Source organism: Ixodes scapularis, unplaced genomic scaffold (assembly GCF_016920785.2).
Source record: "Ixodes scapularis isolate PalLabHiFi unplaced genomic scaffold, ASM1692078v2 PGA_scaffold2__306_contigs__length_199485367, whole genome shotgun sequence".
Taxonomy (NCBI): Eukaryota; Metazoa; Arthropoda; class Arachnida; order Ixodida; family Ixodidae; genus Ixodes; species Ixodes scapularis.
In genome coordinates this window covers 64755570-64773098 of record NW_024609857.1, presented here as the reverse complement: position 1 = coordinate 64773098, position 17529 = coordinate 64755570, and the positions used below count along the sequence as shown (strand labels likewise).

The following is a 17529-nucleotide window of genomic DNA, read 5'->3' as shown; positions in this document are numbered from 1 at the left end:
AGCTTGTGCCCAGCGATTGTTCGAGCTGAATACATGTCCTCGACAGTGCCATTATTTGACAAGCATTTCTATGACGGTTAAACATGACTGACTTACAGAGAGACTCCACCTCAACGACTAATGACTTGGGATACCTAACTGAATACTGATATATCAACTAAATGCAAAACAATTACCTGGCAAGCATTAAATTTTTCAAGAGGCTGGGTCGACTCCGCATTAAGTTGAAGGAGTCGATGCGTAATAGGACAATACAAACAAAAATATGCCTTAGAATTCCTTTTGCACCCCCAAAATGATGTGTTCTTGAAGGTAAGGTACACAATGTTCTTGATTTAGAAAGTGCCTCAGCTGTACAAATGCATATGCAATAAGGGCACTTGCCAAGCCTATTCTACTCAGCTCTGTGCAGGTTAACCTAAGTTAGAGTATAGAAGTACATGCTCACTGACACCATGTGAAAGGCAGGGAGAAGTCTCCGTTGTTCGACCTCCAGCCCGTCTGCTACCTTCGATGACGTTTCAGCGCCTGATGAGCCTGGAGCGAGCACATCTGTCTAAAGCGGGGTGAAAAGCACAAGCATGTGCTGGAGGACGCCCAGCCATTCTCTTTTTGTCATCGGCTATACTACATATTTTTAGTAAGACATATTTTTAAGTGAGGAAAAGTACTGCAAATATGCAGTCCACCTTAAAGATAACAACAGTTGCCATTCACCATTTTCCAAATAAGTGCTCCCACGTACCGGAACATCTACACATGTGGTGCGTGAGTAGGTTCAGGACTGAGAGGCTAGAAAACGAAGCGCTCGCAAGGCTTGTCTGGCCCTTCCAACCATGCGGGTACATTCGTTGCAAGTTCCCGATTTGTAGACAAAATGATTTAGAATGAGCAAATCTTGTCTACACCCGAGGTAGAACATTGAATTGCGATTCCCCCATATTGTGCGAACCATCCTTCAAACTGCGGTACCACCTGCAAATAAACTATGTTGTGCTGCGGCACGCGTCCATGCTGTTTGCTTCAGAGGAAAACCACTGCTCGTGTTGAAGACGACATCCCACAGTGGACAGGCAACAATTTTTAACGAACAAAAACAAAATTGATATCATTCAATAGACACAGATAGGCTCACAAAGTGTCGGCACCATGATTGTTGTTGTTGGTTTTACTCTTGCATACAAACAAAGGTGACTTCCTCTCTCCTCCGATGGACAGTAAAACCCCCTTATCTTGGTGGCCCCTATTTCTTCTCGAATCGGTCACAGAGGACATAATCGCAGTCACTGAATTCCGCAAAATTAAAGGCCGCGAAAATTAAAGGTTCGCCAACATTAAGGGGTTTACTGTTCTTCTGAGTGTCACATGATGTTAACATTTCAAGGAGGCTGAAGGTATTGGTTTAAGAAAAAATTGACCTATGAAAAAAATGCCCTTCTCCAGGTTAGGCACGCGAGGTTCTTTTGCACTACCTATAAGGTGGCAAGTTTATTTCGGCAGAGCTTTTGGTAAAACGGAGTCACAAAAGTAGCTATATTTGGCGTCAACTATTTTGTGCTGCATTATAAAGCCAGAGTAGATTCCACAGTGCGTGCTTCAGCAGAGCACTGTTTGTTGCGAGAGCATATGTGGTTTAGTGTTGCATCCCATTTGCATAATCTAGAGAAACTAGCGCTGACAGAGTTGGAGCACTCCAAATATTAACAGCCGACTGTAGAAGCATTGAGAGATGCACACATGCGAACTGTGCATTTCTTAAAGGTGGGTTCGAGCAAAGGTAAAAACAATATCTATACTTACGGCGGCCATACTTGCCTTTCCCAAGCACGACCACTTTTCCCTCGGTAGCACCATCCAGTAAGAAGCACCAGCAACACGCCCATGAGACGCCGCCGCCTCCTGGATTGAATGACGACCCGCCTGAGGTCTTGGAAGGAGATCCGGAACACTGCTTTAGGCCAGATGTTGTATCTGGTGGGGCAGAGACTAAAAGCAAAAATTAACAAATTTATCTGAAGCGCTACATTCCTATAGGACAGCAGTATTTTTTTTAGGCCAGTGATTCACTTTAATTAAACACAAATGGTTGGTTTATATGATGAACCATCAGCCCCTATTTTTCTTAAGTGTAACGCAGTGTCTAACGTTACGTCCGACGGAACCCGAAATAAAAATTAAAGTTACGCCCAACGTAACTGTCAAGCATTCGAGTTACGTCCGACGTAACCCAAAATAAAAATTAAAGTTACCGTATTTACTCGAAAATAGGTCGAACTCTATTTGTTGGACCCACCGAGAATAAAAAATAAAAATTCAAATATAGGTCGACTTTTTTTTTTTATTTTTAAGAACAGGGGAAATTTTGGGCAAAAGAAAGAAACCTTTATTTACATCACTTCACAGCTTGGTAGACATCCTCGCAAATCCGCCACAATACTTCACTGACACCGTTGTAAAATGACGACAAGAAACGAAAGAAGGTGCGAAGCGACGGAAGACAAACTACAAAGACGCAAACAAAGCCGCCGTGTCGCCATGAGCAACACGCGAGCCGAGCCGCCTCAAGCAACTAACAAAAATAACATCTTTTTTTTTTTTTTTTTTTTTTTTTTTTTGTGCGCGTTTGCGAGGATGGAGGACAAAGTGCATGGCGCATCGCGTTCCTCTCCTTCCCCATTGCCCAGCAAGGGGAACGCTAGAGGTGCGATGGCGAAATCCAATGCCCCAAGAGGTGCGCGCGATAGCGGCATCGGCCACCGCTGTTGTTTTCGGTTGTTTAACAAAAGCCTTTGGAAACAAGAAGCGGCGCAGCTCTACGGCAACGCCGGCTCGGTGACTCGATAGCTTCATGCCTCCGGTACGGTCGCAAAATTTGGTCGCGAATGTAGGTCGAAATTCTTTAGTCGCGATTTCCGAAAAAAAAAAAATAAATAAATAAAGAAAAGAAAAAAAAAAAGGTCGACATATATTTGAATAAACACGGTAGTCAGCTGCGCGACGAGACACACATTATGAAAGCGATTGGTGCGAGCGATCAAGGTGATGAGCGACGTTTTCTAGAAGCCCAAGAACCGAGCGGCGCAAGCAGCGAGAGTGAGAAATCTTCGTCGCTCGGCGCCGGCACTTGTAGCTTCTCGTCGTCGCTCGTCTCGTTGATCGCTATATTGCTTACATGCTGTTTAGAAAGGTGCTCTAAGTGGTTACCATTGCATTGGGACCAGCCTCGCATCCAACCGTAACCAGTCTTGACTTTTTTTTAAGCCGCCCAGGTAGAAGTTAACATCGTACATACATCGTTTTCAAGCATGGCTCCTCGTTCATTGCTCGATTTACTTTTTCGTAAATGACAAACCGCAATGAAGCACAATTATTCTAGTTCAAAATTGTCACGAACACTTGGCACGCATGCTTACACTGTAGCGCACCTAACGTAATTTAAAAGTAGAACGAAAACGGGACGAGATTCGCTTACCGCTTCACGGAAACAGAATCCTTCGGATCCTAGGCCTAACGGCCGAAATCGGAAGTCGCCTGCGGTCCGGCGATCGGACGAGTTGAGCCGGCCGCGCTGTGCTGACCCCGGCTGACCACGCCTGGTTGAACCATGAGAGGCGTCGTCGAGTTGAGAGCCAGAGACGCAGTAGAAACGGACCGTAAAACATCTGTCCCGTAAAACGCAGAAGGAGCCAGCGCCAAAAGCGCTACGTCTGGCTGCGTCGCCATCTCCGCGACGACCGGAAGTGTGTAAACCGGGACTGGCCGGGAAGTTAGAAAAGGCGCGGCAGCGGAAGCCACTGGGCGGAAGCTTTACGTTTCGGTTTCGCTTTTCTCCGACATCGGCCACGGTCGCGGGCTGGTATGTTTGCGGCTGGTTGCGACGACGCGAGGGGCCACGAAAAGACGCCGAGTTGGCCGAGTACGAGTCACGGCCCACGATACGAGCAACGGGCCATTTGCCCCTGTCGACCGGCGATGCGGTATCCGCGGCTTAGTGTCACGATCGGTTTGTTGCCGTGCACGTTGACTCAAAGCTCGAAGTTATGCAGTTCCGTCAGTTCCGTTCCGGCACCAGCCGCACCACGTTTTCCGGTGCATCGCACGTGGAGGCCTTTCGACGCATTCAGTGAACGTAAAGATCGCGCCCGCTGTCTTCGGTGCTGTGGAAGAAGTTAGGAGACGGAAGAAGCATCAAAACCAAGGCGTTTAGGACTCCAGTCCGGGCCGCCGGTCCACTCTGAACGAGAGGCGACGTGTGTGTGCACGCTTTGAGGAAGCCTCCACGTTTCGCCGCGCCAGACCTCGCCGATCGCGACCAGACCCCGAGTCCGAGAGGCTCTTGCGCAGCCAGGAACGGCAGCGAGGTAGGAGCTGCTCGTTCTGCGCAACCATGCAGTGCTCTACAGTGATCGGAGCTCTCGGTGTCATGCGTGCTTGCACCGAAGCCGTTGTGACCCCTTCGGACGCGCAAGTCGTACTTCGCAAAGGTTTGGACGGGGCCGCCGTCACCGAGCAGCTCCGCTAAATTCCGCTTACTTATGATCCCAATAAAAGCTTGCGTTTGTTCTCGGGAAAAAAATTCCGGGACCGCTCTCCGCGCCGCCGACGAGGTTGGCCGCCACCATGTTCTCAGCTGTTCACTCGCTCCCGCAGCGAGCGCCTTCCGATAATCCTCCCCGTTCCAAAATGCGATGCGATCTTCGTTTACATGGGCTGAATGAATGCGCACTCGCCATCTCGATCCACCTCTGTCTAGCGACTTTAATGCGATGCGCTTTGCGCATTATGCCGTTTACATGACCGCATATTGAATGCGGCAACTGGATTCAATGCGACTAAGTCGCATTCATGTAAACGCGGCTTATGTTATTTTTCGTCATGTATGATGTATGTAACGATACCGGTGGTAAACGATGGACGTTTTAGTTGGAAGATGGCGGTCGTCTTTCTGCATGTATGGTTTAGTTATACCGGTGGTTTTGTGGTATAGGCGTTTCGTTGGAAAGATGGCGGTCGCCTACGTCATCGGACGCAAAATCATACCAGCCATACCGAGTCATATCGGCGAGCAAACCGGCTGCCAGTATAGACAGACCCGGAGCCATAGCGGTGCCGGCATCTCCAGTTATGGAGAACGCAAAACCAAACTAGCTGCATGTATAATAACAATAAATTATGGTGGTGTCATACCAGGACTGTACAAGCAGCAGGTTTGTTCCTTGTACGTTTTTCCAATAGGGAAGGGACACGCGAGTTCCTCCTTTAAGGGAGGAAGTACTACTCCCTTTTTTTTTAGAGTGTATACTTGGAGGCTGGAACAACCAAGAAAATGTAAAGACTGAGTGTACAGGCAAGCTGGTGGTAGCTAATCATGTAGCAACACCTGATACTATATGCTACAGAAAAGGAAAAACTTTTAGCCGAAGTAACAGACACAGGTTTGTCACTTCGACTAAAAGTTTTTCCTTTTCTGCACTACAGTCTCATATTTTAAACGGCATGACAAGAAAACGTGGAAGTTTCTGGAACCATTAAGTTTTTGGGTATCTAGTTTGAGAAGACATGATTCAGGGTAGAATTCGGGCATTTGTGTACCTTATGCAGTGTGAGGAAGTACGGGCCAGTGTCCAGATGGAGAAGCAGGGACTTATTCGCTGTCTGGAATTCCTGAAGACCAAGGACATCAAGGTGCGCTCTTTGACAACTGACCGACACCGCTCAATAGCGAAGCACATGAGGGAGGTGGAGCCTGAAGTTCTTCACTACTTTGATGTGTGGCACGTATCGAAAAGTAAGTTTAATATTCATTTTCTTAGCATAATCAAAAGGAAACCCCGAAAGCACCTTATCTGACGGAAAGTCGGAATCAGCGATGACTAGGAGTTTGTTGTCACTGCAGCTTGTTTGGACATGCCAGCCAACGGTGGTTGATAAAGAAAGAACGGGCACATTTGGGAATACTGCCTGCTTACTGAGCGATTGAAACACTTGTTTCAAATACGACAAGAAGCTGCATGAGCAAAAGTTGTACGAGTTTTATATCCCCAAGCGTGGTTGCTGGCTACAAGTCCCATTGAACCATAGGGTCGCACTTCGATGTAGTCTTGGTTGTGCTCACGTTTTTGCTATTGTTTGAAGGGGATCAGTTGGCCTCCATCAATAGGCACCATTTTGTAGTGAACAGTGATGTGATTGCTGCGCTATTTGGGCCAAACTGCGCCAAAGTGCGTAACCTGCTACATCTTGCTGCATTTTACCAAAATGTAAGGAATTCGTGCCAACGTTGCGCCCAAACTTGACTTCAAAAAGTAATGCTGAAAATATAATATCTGAGGCCTTGCAAATTGGCCCATTGCTGCTATAAGAACGTGAGTTTTTAGAACTTTAGATTATCGCGTGAAAAACACACTATTTGATCTGATTTTGCATCAAGCCCTCGCAGTACTGAAGTTCCTCAATAATTCTTATGTTTGTGTTCTGTTCTGGCAGGTTAGTTAGCTTCGTTGAGTGCATTCTCACCAAAAATTGGTGTACTGCTGTGAAGCGGCAACCACAGAGTTGACATCGTTATTTTGCGTGTGTTGCTTTGCTGCAGCGCACCTTTCTGCTAAGGGCAAAGCATTCCTCCAAAGCAAGACGGGACCGTTTTTTTAAATAAAACTGCGACTTCTATATATGATCGACTGACTGTGATATCCTGGCGGTACCTTTCTTCCAATTCTAGACTTGTCAAGTATAGCTCTCTATTGCAGAAAAATTTTATATGGACTCTTCTTTAGGTGTATTTTATGCCAACTTTTTGGTTTAGTCATAAGTTTTACATAGGAATGAGCAAGTTATAACTAAATTAGCAGGAGTAATGAATGAAAGCTTGGGAAGAACCACAACAAGTTAGGCAGAACTGTTTTATGGAGGTGTATGAATTGTTTACAAGCCAATTGTTATGAAGTTCTAGATATAATAAACGAAAAGTAGCACAAGAGCATTTTACAAAGAAGACAGGGACTTTTGTTTTTTTGTTTGCTATGTTTAATTAATCAGCCCATTAAATAATTTTAGTTCTAGATATAAAATAAATTGTAATTTCACAATCAAATAAGGTTTTTTTTTTTCTGAATTAAAAATTTTAGTTTTACACAACCTCTAGAACTTCTAACATTATTTCACTTGGATTCCGTACCTAAAATAACCATTCACCGCAGTTTGTGCTGTCCGTCATCAGTCACCTTGTTACTGCGTCTGGTGCTTCTATACGCAACTAAGCAGCTAGTTTTGTGTTTGAGGAAATCATCCTGCTGTGCAATCAATGATAACAAAAGGTTGCACATTAGTGAGAAGGCAAAGTAGACACTGCCTAGTTGGATATGTCAACACATGAATCTTAGTAATATTTGCAGCGTTATAAATGAAAATGAAGTGTGCAATCATGCACTAAAAGTTCTTTTTGCTGCTCCAAAACGACCTAGACCTATCACATCATTGAGTTGTGTATTTCACTCCAGGTATAAAGAAGGCTATCACAGCGGCAAGCAAGGCCCCCGGGTTCAGCGCACTTCATGACTGGGTCCAGGCAGCTGCAAACCATACGCATTGGTGCGCCGCAGCAAGCAGGGGCAATGGGGACCTGCTCGTGGAAGCGTGGGCAAGCATAGCACGCCACGTCGCTGATATCCACAATGGCCATGGCGGTCTGTACACTACGTGCCTCCACGGACCCCTGGATAACGTAGAGTGGCTTCCTCCAGGTGAGAAAAAAGAAAGAAAGAAAAGAAAAAAAAAAGAAAAAAAAAAGGGATACTACAACGAAATTTCGGCACAGCAGTATCATATCGAACATACCAATATCTTGTTGAAAAAGTCTCGAAAAGGAATTTTAAAACGAATTAAACGATTCGCAAAGAGCACCTGGTGGATGTCGCTAACGCCTCGCTTGTAATGCCCGTCTAGGAACCTTGACAGCTATAGTCGGTTACAAGTTAAGAAGGTAGTAGAAGCCCCTCCCCACTAAGCGTGATGCGCCCGCTTTAGACGCCTCCGCGGTCGAGAAAATAGTTCGCTGAAAATGTCCCTTCTGCTTCAATGGATGGATATTGACTACAGACAGACCTTGTAGCAGGCAGCAGCTTGCGCCACCTAGCCGAGGCAAATTACTCGCTCCAGAAGGTTGACGTAAAAAGACGGCTTCAGTGCAACGAAAATTGTAACTTTTATAAGTAATGCATATATGGTTGTTGGTTTTAGCTTCATAACCTTCCTACTCGAATTAGGTACATTCCGTGTATTTGCTGCGTTTGTTAAAAAAATCCTGCGTTTCGGGTTTTGAAAGTTCCTGCGATTCGCGTTTCGACAATGCCGAAGTCATCCTTTTCCGTTATGAATCCCAACGTCGAGACAGCGGAATGCGATTCCTCCGATTCTTCTTCTTCAAGAGAGTCTGGTGCAGCCTCGCCGCCTACGCCAAGGTGCCTCTACAAGAAGCATAAGAGCAGCGTTGTCCTCAACCGAGTTGCACGGCAGCTGATAATGAACGCGTACGTTCAGGTGCAACACGAACCGCCCGTCAAGTCCGGCCAGCCCGGCCTCACTGTGGAGGAGTTCTGCATCAGAGTCAGCAAACTGCTTGGCGTTGGTGTACGCACCGTCCTTGAGATTAGGAAGCAGGCAAAAGAAACCGAGGGACAAGTTGTGACACCTTCTCAGAAGCGCCCAGCAAGTGAAGGCAAGAGGCGGCGCAAAGTCAGGTACGGCGAGTTCACGTTGTGCGTGCTGAGATCGTGCGTCCACCGTTTCTTTCGACGAAACGAGGTCCCCACGGTCAAGAAGATAACGGCCGAATTCTGCGCGAGCACTGAACTTCCCTCGTTGAAGGCTTGGACTGTGCGTCGCCTTCTCCACGACATCGGATTCGAGCATGACAAGAGGGAACGAAACTCCCGGTTGATTGAACGAGAGGACATAGTTGCCTGGTAGCAGAAGTACCTGCATGAGATCGCACGTCACCGACAAGATGGTCGGAAGATCTTCTACTTGGACGAGACGTAGGTGACGGTAGGGCACACTGTCTCAAGGGTGTGGGTAGACACGACAGTGGCCTCGTCTCATGACGCCTTCACGCGTGGTCTCTCGACTGGCCTCAAGCAGCCATCGGGGAAGGGCCAGCGTCTTATTGTCACCCACATCGGCAGCGATGAAGGCTTCGTTGACGGCTGCCTGGACGAGTTCCGTGGACAAAAGACCGGTGATTACCACGAGGAAATGGATGGCGCCCGCTTCGAGAAGTGGTTCGACGGTGTCCTCGACAAACTGCCGACAGGAAGCGTTATCGTCATGGACAACGCTTCTTACCATTCACGGCGGTTGGAAGCAGTGCCGACGACGAGTTCCCGGAAGGATGACATCCGACAGTGGCTCACGTCTAAGAAAATTTCATGGGACCCCAAGATGGTGAGGAAGCAGCTGCTTGACATTGTGGCCTTGGTGAAGCCACAGCACCTAAAGTATCGTAGGGACACTGCTGCCGAGACAGCTGGCTGCACTGTGGTAAGGCTGCCACCATATCACTGCGAGTTCAACTCCATTGAACTGATATGGGCGCAGATCAAGAACGGCGCTGCTGCTTGAAACACGACGTTCAAGATTGTCAACGTGGGGAGACTCCTCAACGAAGAAGTTGACAAGGTCACCACTGACAACTGGATTAATGCTGTCAGGCACGTTATTGACATTGAAGCAACATTCCGACGAGGCGGTGCCACAAGTGCCCACATCCAGCCCATCGTCATCCAGCTCAATGGAGAGGACATCCCGTCCGAGTGACCTGTCTGGTGTGGAGCCCCTTGACGAAGCTAAAGGCCACCATTATGGAGAAAACGTGGAACATCTCAGAACACAAAACGGTCCTTTTAAGGATCACTCATTTGCTTTAAGATCGGATTGTTGTTCTTGATCACCACTAACCTCCCGTGTCTCATGTTGTCATGCTTCTCTGCTCGTTGCCGTATAGCATTTCGATATGCAGCCACCAGACAAACTTTTTATTTTTGTTGCGATAATGTCTAAGCTGGTCAATACATTGCACTGTGCCATGAATCACCAGTATAGATTTCAACTTAACGAAAACAAAAGTTTGCAGCCCATCTACGGCAAAGACATCAGATGCCATATTGACCCTTCCTGCTGTCTAAACATCTTTGCCACGCAGCAAATGGAATTTTGATTGCAAATAAGCTCTTTTTTGTTTAAGAAAAACGACACAACATATCACTGCCAGTGCTCTGCTTTAAAGCATAAATGGGACGTCTGTGGCCATTTACATGACTGAGGCTTCTGGGAATAACAAAGCCGTGTGTTAGCACAGCGGAGAGCGAAATCGCAGTACCAGTACTCTGTTTCAAAGTCTAAAGGGAACGCCTATGGTCATTCACATGACCAAGGCCCCTCTGAAAACAACAATAATGTGTGTCAGGACTGCGGGCAGCTAACTCTTAATGCCAATGACCTTTTTCGAAGCATAAACTGCACGTCGGTGGCCATTCACATGACCGAGGCCACTCTGAGAATAACAATAACGTGCATCAGCGCTGCGGGCAACTAACTCTAACTGCCAATGACCTGTTTCGAAACATAAACTGGACGTCAGTGGCCATCCACACGACCGAGGCCACTTTGAGAATAACAATAATGTGCATCAGCGCTGCGGGCAGCTAACTCTAACTGCCAGTGACCTGTTTCGAAGCATAAACTGGACGTCAGTGGCCATCCACACGATTGAGGCCACTCTGAGAATAACAATAACGTGCATCAGCACTGCGGGCACCTAATAACTGCCAGTGACCTGTTTCGAAGCATAAACTGGACGTCAGTGGCCATCCACACGACCGAGGCCACTCCGAGAATAACAATAACGTGCATCAGCGCTGCGGGCAGCTAACTCTAACTGCCAGTGACCTGTTTCGAAGCATAAACTGGACGTCAGTGGCCATTCACACGACCGAGGCCACTCTGAGAATAACAATAACGTGCATCAGCGCTGCGGGCAGCTAACTCTAACTGCCTATGACCTGTTTCGAAGCATAAACTGGACGTCTGTGGCCATTCACACGACTGAGGCCACCCTGGGAATAACAATACCTTGTGTTAGCACAGTGGAGAGCAAAATGCCAGTGCTAGTGCTCCGTTTCGAAGCATAATAGACGCGTCGAAAGTTCTCTTGAACTTTCGACGCCATTGTACTTGCTTGAAAAATATCGTAAAAACAGCACTAATCCAGAGATAAACATACATCAGAAATGTAATTAGGCGGTTTGAGCTGTTGCTTGATTCAAACATTGTTGATTTTATTGTTATAAAGACAAATCATTCTGCCACTTGCATTCGGACCAAGATCAGGACATCACGAGTATTCGGTATGTTTTCAATTCTTGATTTAAACAAATATTTCGCATATAACAAAGCCACAATTCATGAAGCGGGAAGCTGCCCTTACAATCAATTTTCATTGACATACTTTTCATCTTTTACAAATTATCAAACCAATGCTGCGATCCAATATTGTGGACACATTTAACTTCTAAAGTAAATTGGAAAAATTGGTGCGTGTTTACCGGTAATACCTCAGGCCGCGATGCGACGCGAGTGGAGGTACACACGTCACGTACCCGGGTTTCGAAGCATAAACATACGACTGTCACCGCCTCGAGAGCAAGCAGAATGTTCGGAAGCATTTGAGAGAACCGAATCTGCTTCCCTCAAATTCTCTGGTATTTGCTCCAAAAGAAGACATCAGCTTCTTAACGTCCAAAACAATATCAATTAAATGTTTGTAACATACGCATCACTGGCTTTATCATTTGTGTGCCACCTGTATGTAACAGCTCATTATTGCGAACGAGGGTGCACCCGCGGGTACTGTCGCAGTCATAGATTACCGTGCAGCTGATTGCAATGCGGAAACTCGAAAAGGATGCCACGTTTCACAGATGAATGCATACTGCTTCGAAGGCGTCATTTCAGTAGACAGAGCATTTATTAACGCCAGCAAAGATACGGTCGAAATTGGGTAAAGACACCTACTGTGTTTGCGGTTCACTTATGCCCCTCCGCACAGCCCACTGTACTTATAAAGAAGAGTTTGGTGACCGCTGCATTTTAACGTCGCTCCACGGAAACCACTGCGAAGAAAAGCCGATGCCTTCACGATGTTGAGGCGCAACCTGAGGCAGAGAAGCAGACGGCGTTCGACGTATGTACGATGCTAGGCCTTACTCCCGCATCGAAATTTTCTATGGCAATGCTATCGCTGGATTCTCAAGCTGTCGCGCAGAACCTATTGCGAATAAAAGTGGACGCGGTTACGACTTAGCGACGTATGCTCGGGTAAGTGAAAAACCGCATTAAAAAACAGAATAATTGCTGCAAGATACTCGAGTCGTAGAAAATCTGCCCAGCAGCCATGTTGAAAATATTCATTTGCCAGAACAAGATTGGTGCGGGCAGGTCGTGAAGTCACGGAAACAACGGGGCGCGATTGGTGGCGGAAGAATACAAGATTCCCTTTGAGGGGCATTTGCTGCTACCTTCTTGACTTGTAACCGACTATAGTGATGGTGAGTGTCTTGCCTCCGGCCACGACGAGAGAAAGGGGGAAGGAGGAACTCCTCTCTTCCCGAGAATGTCTTTTGTGCGTCGCACAAGTTGCTATTGTCCCCCTACAAGATTATAGAAGATTAACCCGTCATTCAAAATTCGTACAAAAGCAGCCCTTCGGTGGCTGGAACGACTAGGCCATCCTCTCGACGTCAGCCTCGCCGTAGCTTTGCTCGTCCCGAGACGACCTACGTCACGATTGCGTTGGATGTCACGTGGTCTCCACTGGGCTTTCTCCGAGCGCTTGCCAGAGTGGGCCGTTTATAAGAAAAAATACAGCCACCAGGCTCAAAATACAAACGTGCGATTGTCATTTACGGATATTGTGGATCATATTCAACCTGTTTTTGAACACGATGGGCACATTTCAAATTTCGTTAAAGTATCCCTTTAAGGTATATGTGGCATGCGTTATTGTGGTACACCAGAGCACTTCAAAAAAGCTATGTGACAATCTTTGTTCATATGACATATCTAAATTTCCTAAATCTTACTTTAAACGGACAGTTTCAGACAGCTGTCTCGGCAGTACAAGCACTGTGAGCAGCCATACCTCTTTTTCTACCTATAGTAGGCTGCAGGTCAAGACGGTAGGGCGAGGAAAGGTAAGGCTGGAAAGGACAAAGCAAACAGAAGGCTGGAGAGGAGAGATAGAAACCTCTGTCAAGCATTCTGTCTGCTTCCTCCTCCCCAGTCTCCCTTTCCATCACTCTATCTTCTTAAACTGTAACTTACTTTGGTGGTGAAAGTGCTTGTGAGATGCAGACACCTTCAGTGGTGCAACTTTTTTTGTAGTTGAAGTATATCATGGGCACATCTCATTTGGACTTTACCCTCTTTTTAGGGATGCCTGCTCACGACAAGTTTGCCGCCATCGTGACCTCGAAACGCCTCTTGAAGGACTTGCGCCAGTTGTCGCCCGACACCCAGACATTTTCTCTGGAGTCATTTCACAACGTCTTGAATGGGTTCACTCCTAAGTCGACAGCATTCTCATCAGAGGGCATGCTTGCCAGGTTGGTATATATATATATATATATATATATATATATATATATATATATATATATATATATATATATATATATATACATACACACACATATACACAAACATTCGTGACATGGCCAAAGTTTTAGATCAACATAATGTATCTTACAATACTAAAGTCTGATGGTGAATTCAGCTCGCAGATCTCGAGCGCTCCAAAAGCGCTCCCATTTGGAGCGCGCATATTCCGCTCGCAGATCTGGCTCAGGTTGGTCATCTTCCACTCGTAGATTCTGGCAGCGCCCGCTCCACGGAGCGCCCCAAACTCCGCCGAACTTGCTCTGCGGGATTTCACAGATCTCTCCGGAAGTTGATAGAGCGGCCCACGTGATTTCCGTCTAAATCGGCGGTGCGCACGCGCGGCAAGGTTGGAGAGATTGGCGGGCCGGTAGGGCCACGGCCGGGTGGCCGGGTCGTGGAGTTGGTTCTGTTCGGGTGCGTGGGTTGTTTACTCTGGATTGTGACGGCTCGAACGCTTCTACCTCGCATAGATCAGGGATAAAAAGCCGGGAATGTGGAGTGTGGCAAATCGTAAGCGCTGACATCTGTGATCGTGAGAGAAAGAACGAGAAAAAGAATGACAGAAAAGCCGGAGGCAGACGCAAAGTTAGGCCTATTCATTCTGCAGCCAGTGATTGTTTACCTTTTTACACTGCATTCCGTCGGCGTTTTCCCGTGAAATAAAGCAAGAAGTAGTTAGGCAACGACCGCGCAAGTGATGGTTTGTTACCTCTGGGTTTATTAAAGTCGTACTACAAATCTGAACTCCACTGCTGGCAATCGCTGTCAGTGCCCCGCCGCTTCGAGGCGGCCGAAAGGTATGCGACGGTGCCGAACGCGGACGTCTTCGTTATTTGTGACATGGGTGCCGTGGTACGTATAATTTCGCCCGGCCTGTGTTGCGTGTTACTTCTGCAGCTAAGCAGTGACAGTCGTCACTGGTCGTCGGAAAGATCAGCCGGCTGAGGTGTTGGTGGGCTGGTCAAGTTCGAGCAGTGGCCATTTTGTACGGCGGAGGGAGAAGGGGTGGGGAGGGGTGTGGGGGAGGTCGCTCCAAAAATGCAAGTTTATCTTCCCTTTGTCGATTCGGAGCGGGTCCCACGGAGCGGAATTTTGCCTCCCTCACGGATTTTGGAAAGCGCTCCAGATCTACGAGTGGAATTCACCATGACATTTTTGTCTGCGTATCCAGGGTAATGTGAATATGTTACCCAGCTATGCACTAACTCAAGGCTGCTATATCACGCCGTAATTGACAGAACAGTGACTTACATGATGTGATCATAAGTATCCAATGATGTTGCAATCAAGGTGAAAGCACATCAGTCCCTCTTGATGCGGCAGTGATTGAAGTAAAGCATAAGCTCGTGCTGCAAAACTCGGGAGCCGTGGGTTCAATCCTCATCCCAGCACATTTCAATCTGAATGAGCGTCGTACCAGCATGCGGTCCTGTGTCACTACTGAGCCCAGATTAGCGGTCTTTAATGTGCACATACTACACTGGCTAAATTTCTCATCTACAGCAAGTAAGAATGTTTATAAAACCTCTTGCAGACTAACTGACCGCTGTATAAGCACCAAACAACAAATTTGACAGCTGACTCTTGATGCTTCGGAAAGAAATCTCTATTTGCCCCCACAAGGAACTCGACCCCCTGACATCCAGCTCAGAGACTCCTTTTGTGGGTTTAGGGATAAGGCTATCAAAGTCCCAACAACTGAAGCAGCCTGCAGATCAAAAAATTGCTCAGCCAATTTGGGATTACCCAACGGGCAGTCCTTTCAATTGGCCATTTGTATAGGCTTCTCCCTCCGTGAAAGCTGGACAGCACTTTTAAATGAGAAAAGAAGGCACACAGAGCAATACTTTCTAGGTTTTTGAATGCTGAGGCTGCATCTAAAAATCATAAAGAGACTATCCCAGAAATCTTTTTATTGCATACGTTGGTTGCTTTAGTGTTGGGAAAAAAGAAGGACGGGAGGGGGAAGCGGCACAATAAACTCAAAGCCATGCCAAACAAATGGAATGCTGTGGTTTGTCGTAATACCTGGCCTTTGCACACCATTTAGGACCCGCCTGGCAGCACTGCACTTTAATGAGAATGCGGAACGTCAACAAGCGATGACGAAAGATGGAGAACATCAGTGGAAAGTGAAGTCACCGAAGGCAAGGAAGGGGCACCATGTCGTGTGTCCAGTGAAGACAGAGATAACATATGGTAACTATGCACATATATTACATCACCCTTTCAGGCAATGTTGGTGATGTGATTGGCTTCAGTCATTTTGGAGCACCTTTCGGAGCATCCAAAAGTGAATTTCGGAGCTGCAAAAATAATTTTTGGAGCGTATAGGCACACACCTCATTTGCATTCCTACCACTGCATATCTGAAGATTCTTGCGTTGACCTGTCTAACTAGAAGACGCTGTCTATTTTGTCTTCCGACCTCCGTGCAAATTTTTATTGACATCAATTGTATGGCAGGTTTGATTCGCTCTAAAAACAAAACTAGATGTCTACTTCAAAATAGAAACACCAGGCACAACATCATGCTGACTGATGAAGGACAGTCTAAACTGCCGTGAATGATTCTTTAGGTACACAGTCAAAGGTAAACCAACGTGATATTAGAACAGAATAATATTAGGTACCTGCGACAAGGCAAGACGCAAAATTGCGATGCCTGCTTCGCGGTTTTTGCTTCACTGCAGTGCACCAAAGCATGGCACAACAGAGCTAACCTGCCTGAACAGATCACGAACATGAGAAATATGCGAGACTTACGAGTATTGTCAGTGTTTGACACAGATATCGAATCGAGTGGTGTTATTCGAGGCCATAATCAAAGTTCATTTGGCGCTGCCTAATTAGCCCCATCGGGTTGCAACGTCTAAAGTGAAACAAAGTATAGTTAAATATTTACGAAACTCTTGCATGCTAAATAAACTTTGAACAGGCCAAGAATCTGGAGAGAGCGATACCATCGGGGCAGCGGACTGAAACAGCTAGTGATCATTGCAATGGCTCTAGCTGGCCGGCAGACAACACAGTGCGTTAGTCATTAGTCGCCATAGTATGCAAGCTATGGAAAGCCAGTTTTCGCATTGTGCACTATGGGTGCTCGCGCTAGTGCTGACAGCACTGCAGCTCCCCACCCCCCTCGACGAAGAGTTGCGTTTTTTATGGCCCTTCCACATCAAATCGTGCGGCAGATAAATCGCAAAACTTTCTAATGAGGGTCTAAAAGCATGTGTTTGGAGACGCAGATAGCCATTTTTATTTTTTTACTAGACTCCGACGGTTCACCAGTTCACTCTTTTATGCTTTCTAAAGTAAAACCTGGTCTGTCTCTTGGTGACTTCTGGTCTCATTTCTTTCAGGCTATGTCCAGGAGCTGATGGCTGTGGCTGTTGGAATGTGCGGCTCTTCAACCTTTCTGAAGAAGTTCCAGGCCACAAGAACACCTCCAAAGCCAAATATATCGGAACGGCCATCAAAAAAAGAGTTAATTGACTCCAGAGTCAGCCGCTTTGCCAAGGCGAAGCCGCAGATTGTGTAACTTATCATTACAATCTGAACTACCAATATCATGTGGCTCTCTTCAGCTGTCTTCTACTTAAAACATTTTTTTAAATTTATTTATAATATACCGCAGGCCAGTGATGGGCCCAAGCAGGAATGGATGCTGTTTTTCTTCACACGGTACTTAGAATTTATACATAAAACGAAAAGGAGGGGCGATTGAAAACACATAAACTACATAAAACACAGAGTACACTTTAATAAGCTGTTCAATTGATCATAGAACATTCTCCAAAGTAAAAACATGGGGAG

At 46.6% G+C, this 17529-nt stretch overlaps 1 protein-coding gene across 1 annotated transcript in view; it reads left to right on the top strand.

The window, feature by feature from the left end:
• The window catches only part of LOC120848657, a 28197-nt gene extending 10943 nt beyond the window's left edge, over nt 1-17254 (top strand). The window contains exons 2-6 of the mRNA XM_040220672.3: nt 5602-5788; nt 7500-7742; nt 13487-13658; nt 15764-15912; nt 17076-17254. Coding sequence (XP_040076606.1) covers nt 5629-5788; nt 7500-7742; nt 13487-13658; nt 15764-15912; nt 17076-17254 — 903 coding nt within the window. The 5' untranslated portion in view covers nt 5602-5628. The remainder of the gene's footprint in view (nt 1-5601; nt 5789-7499; nt 7743-13486; nt 13659-15763; nt 15913-17075) is intronic.
• The last annotated feature ends 275 nt before the right edge of the window (nt 17255-17529 follow it).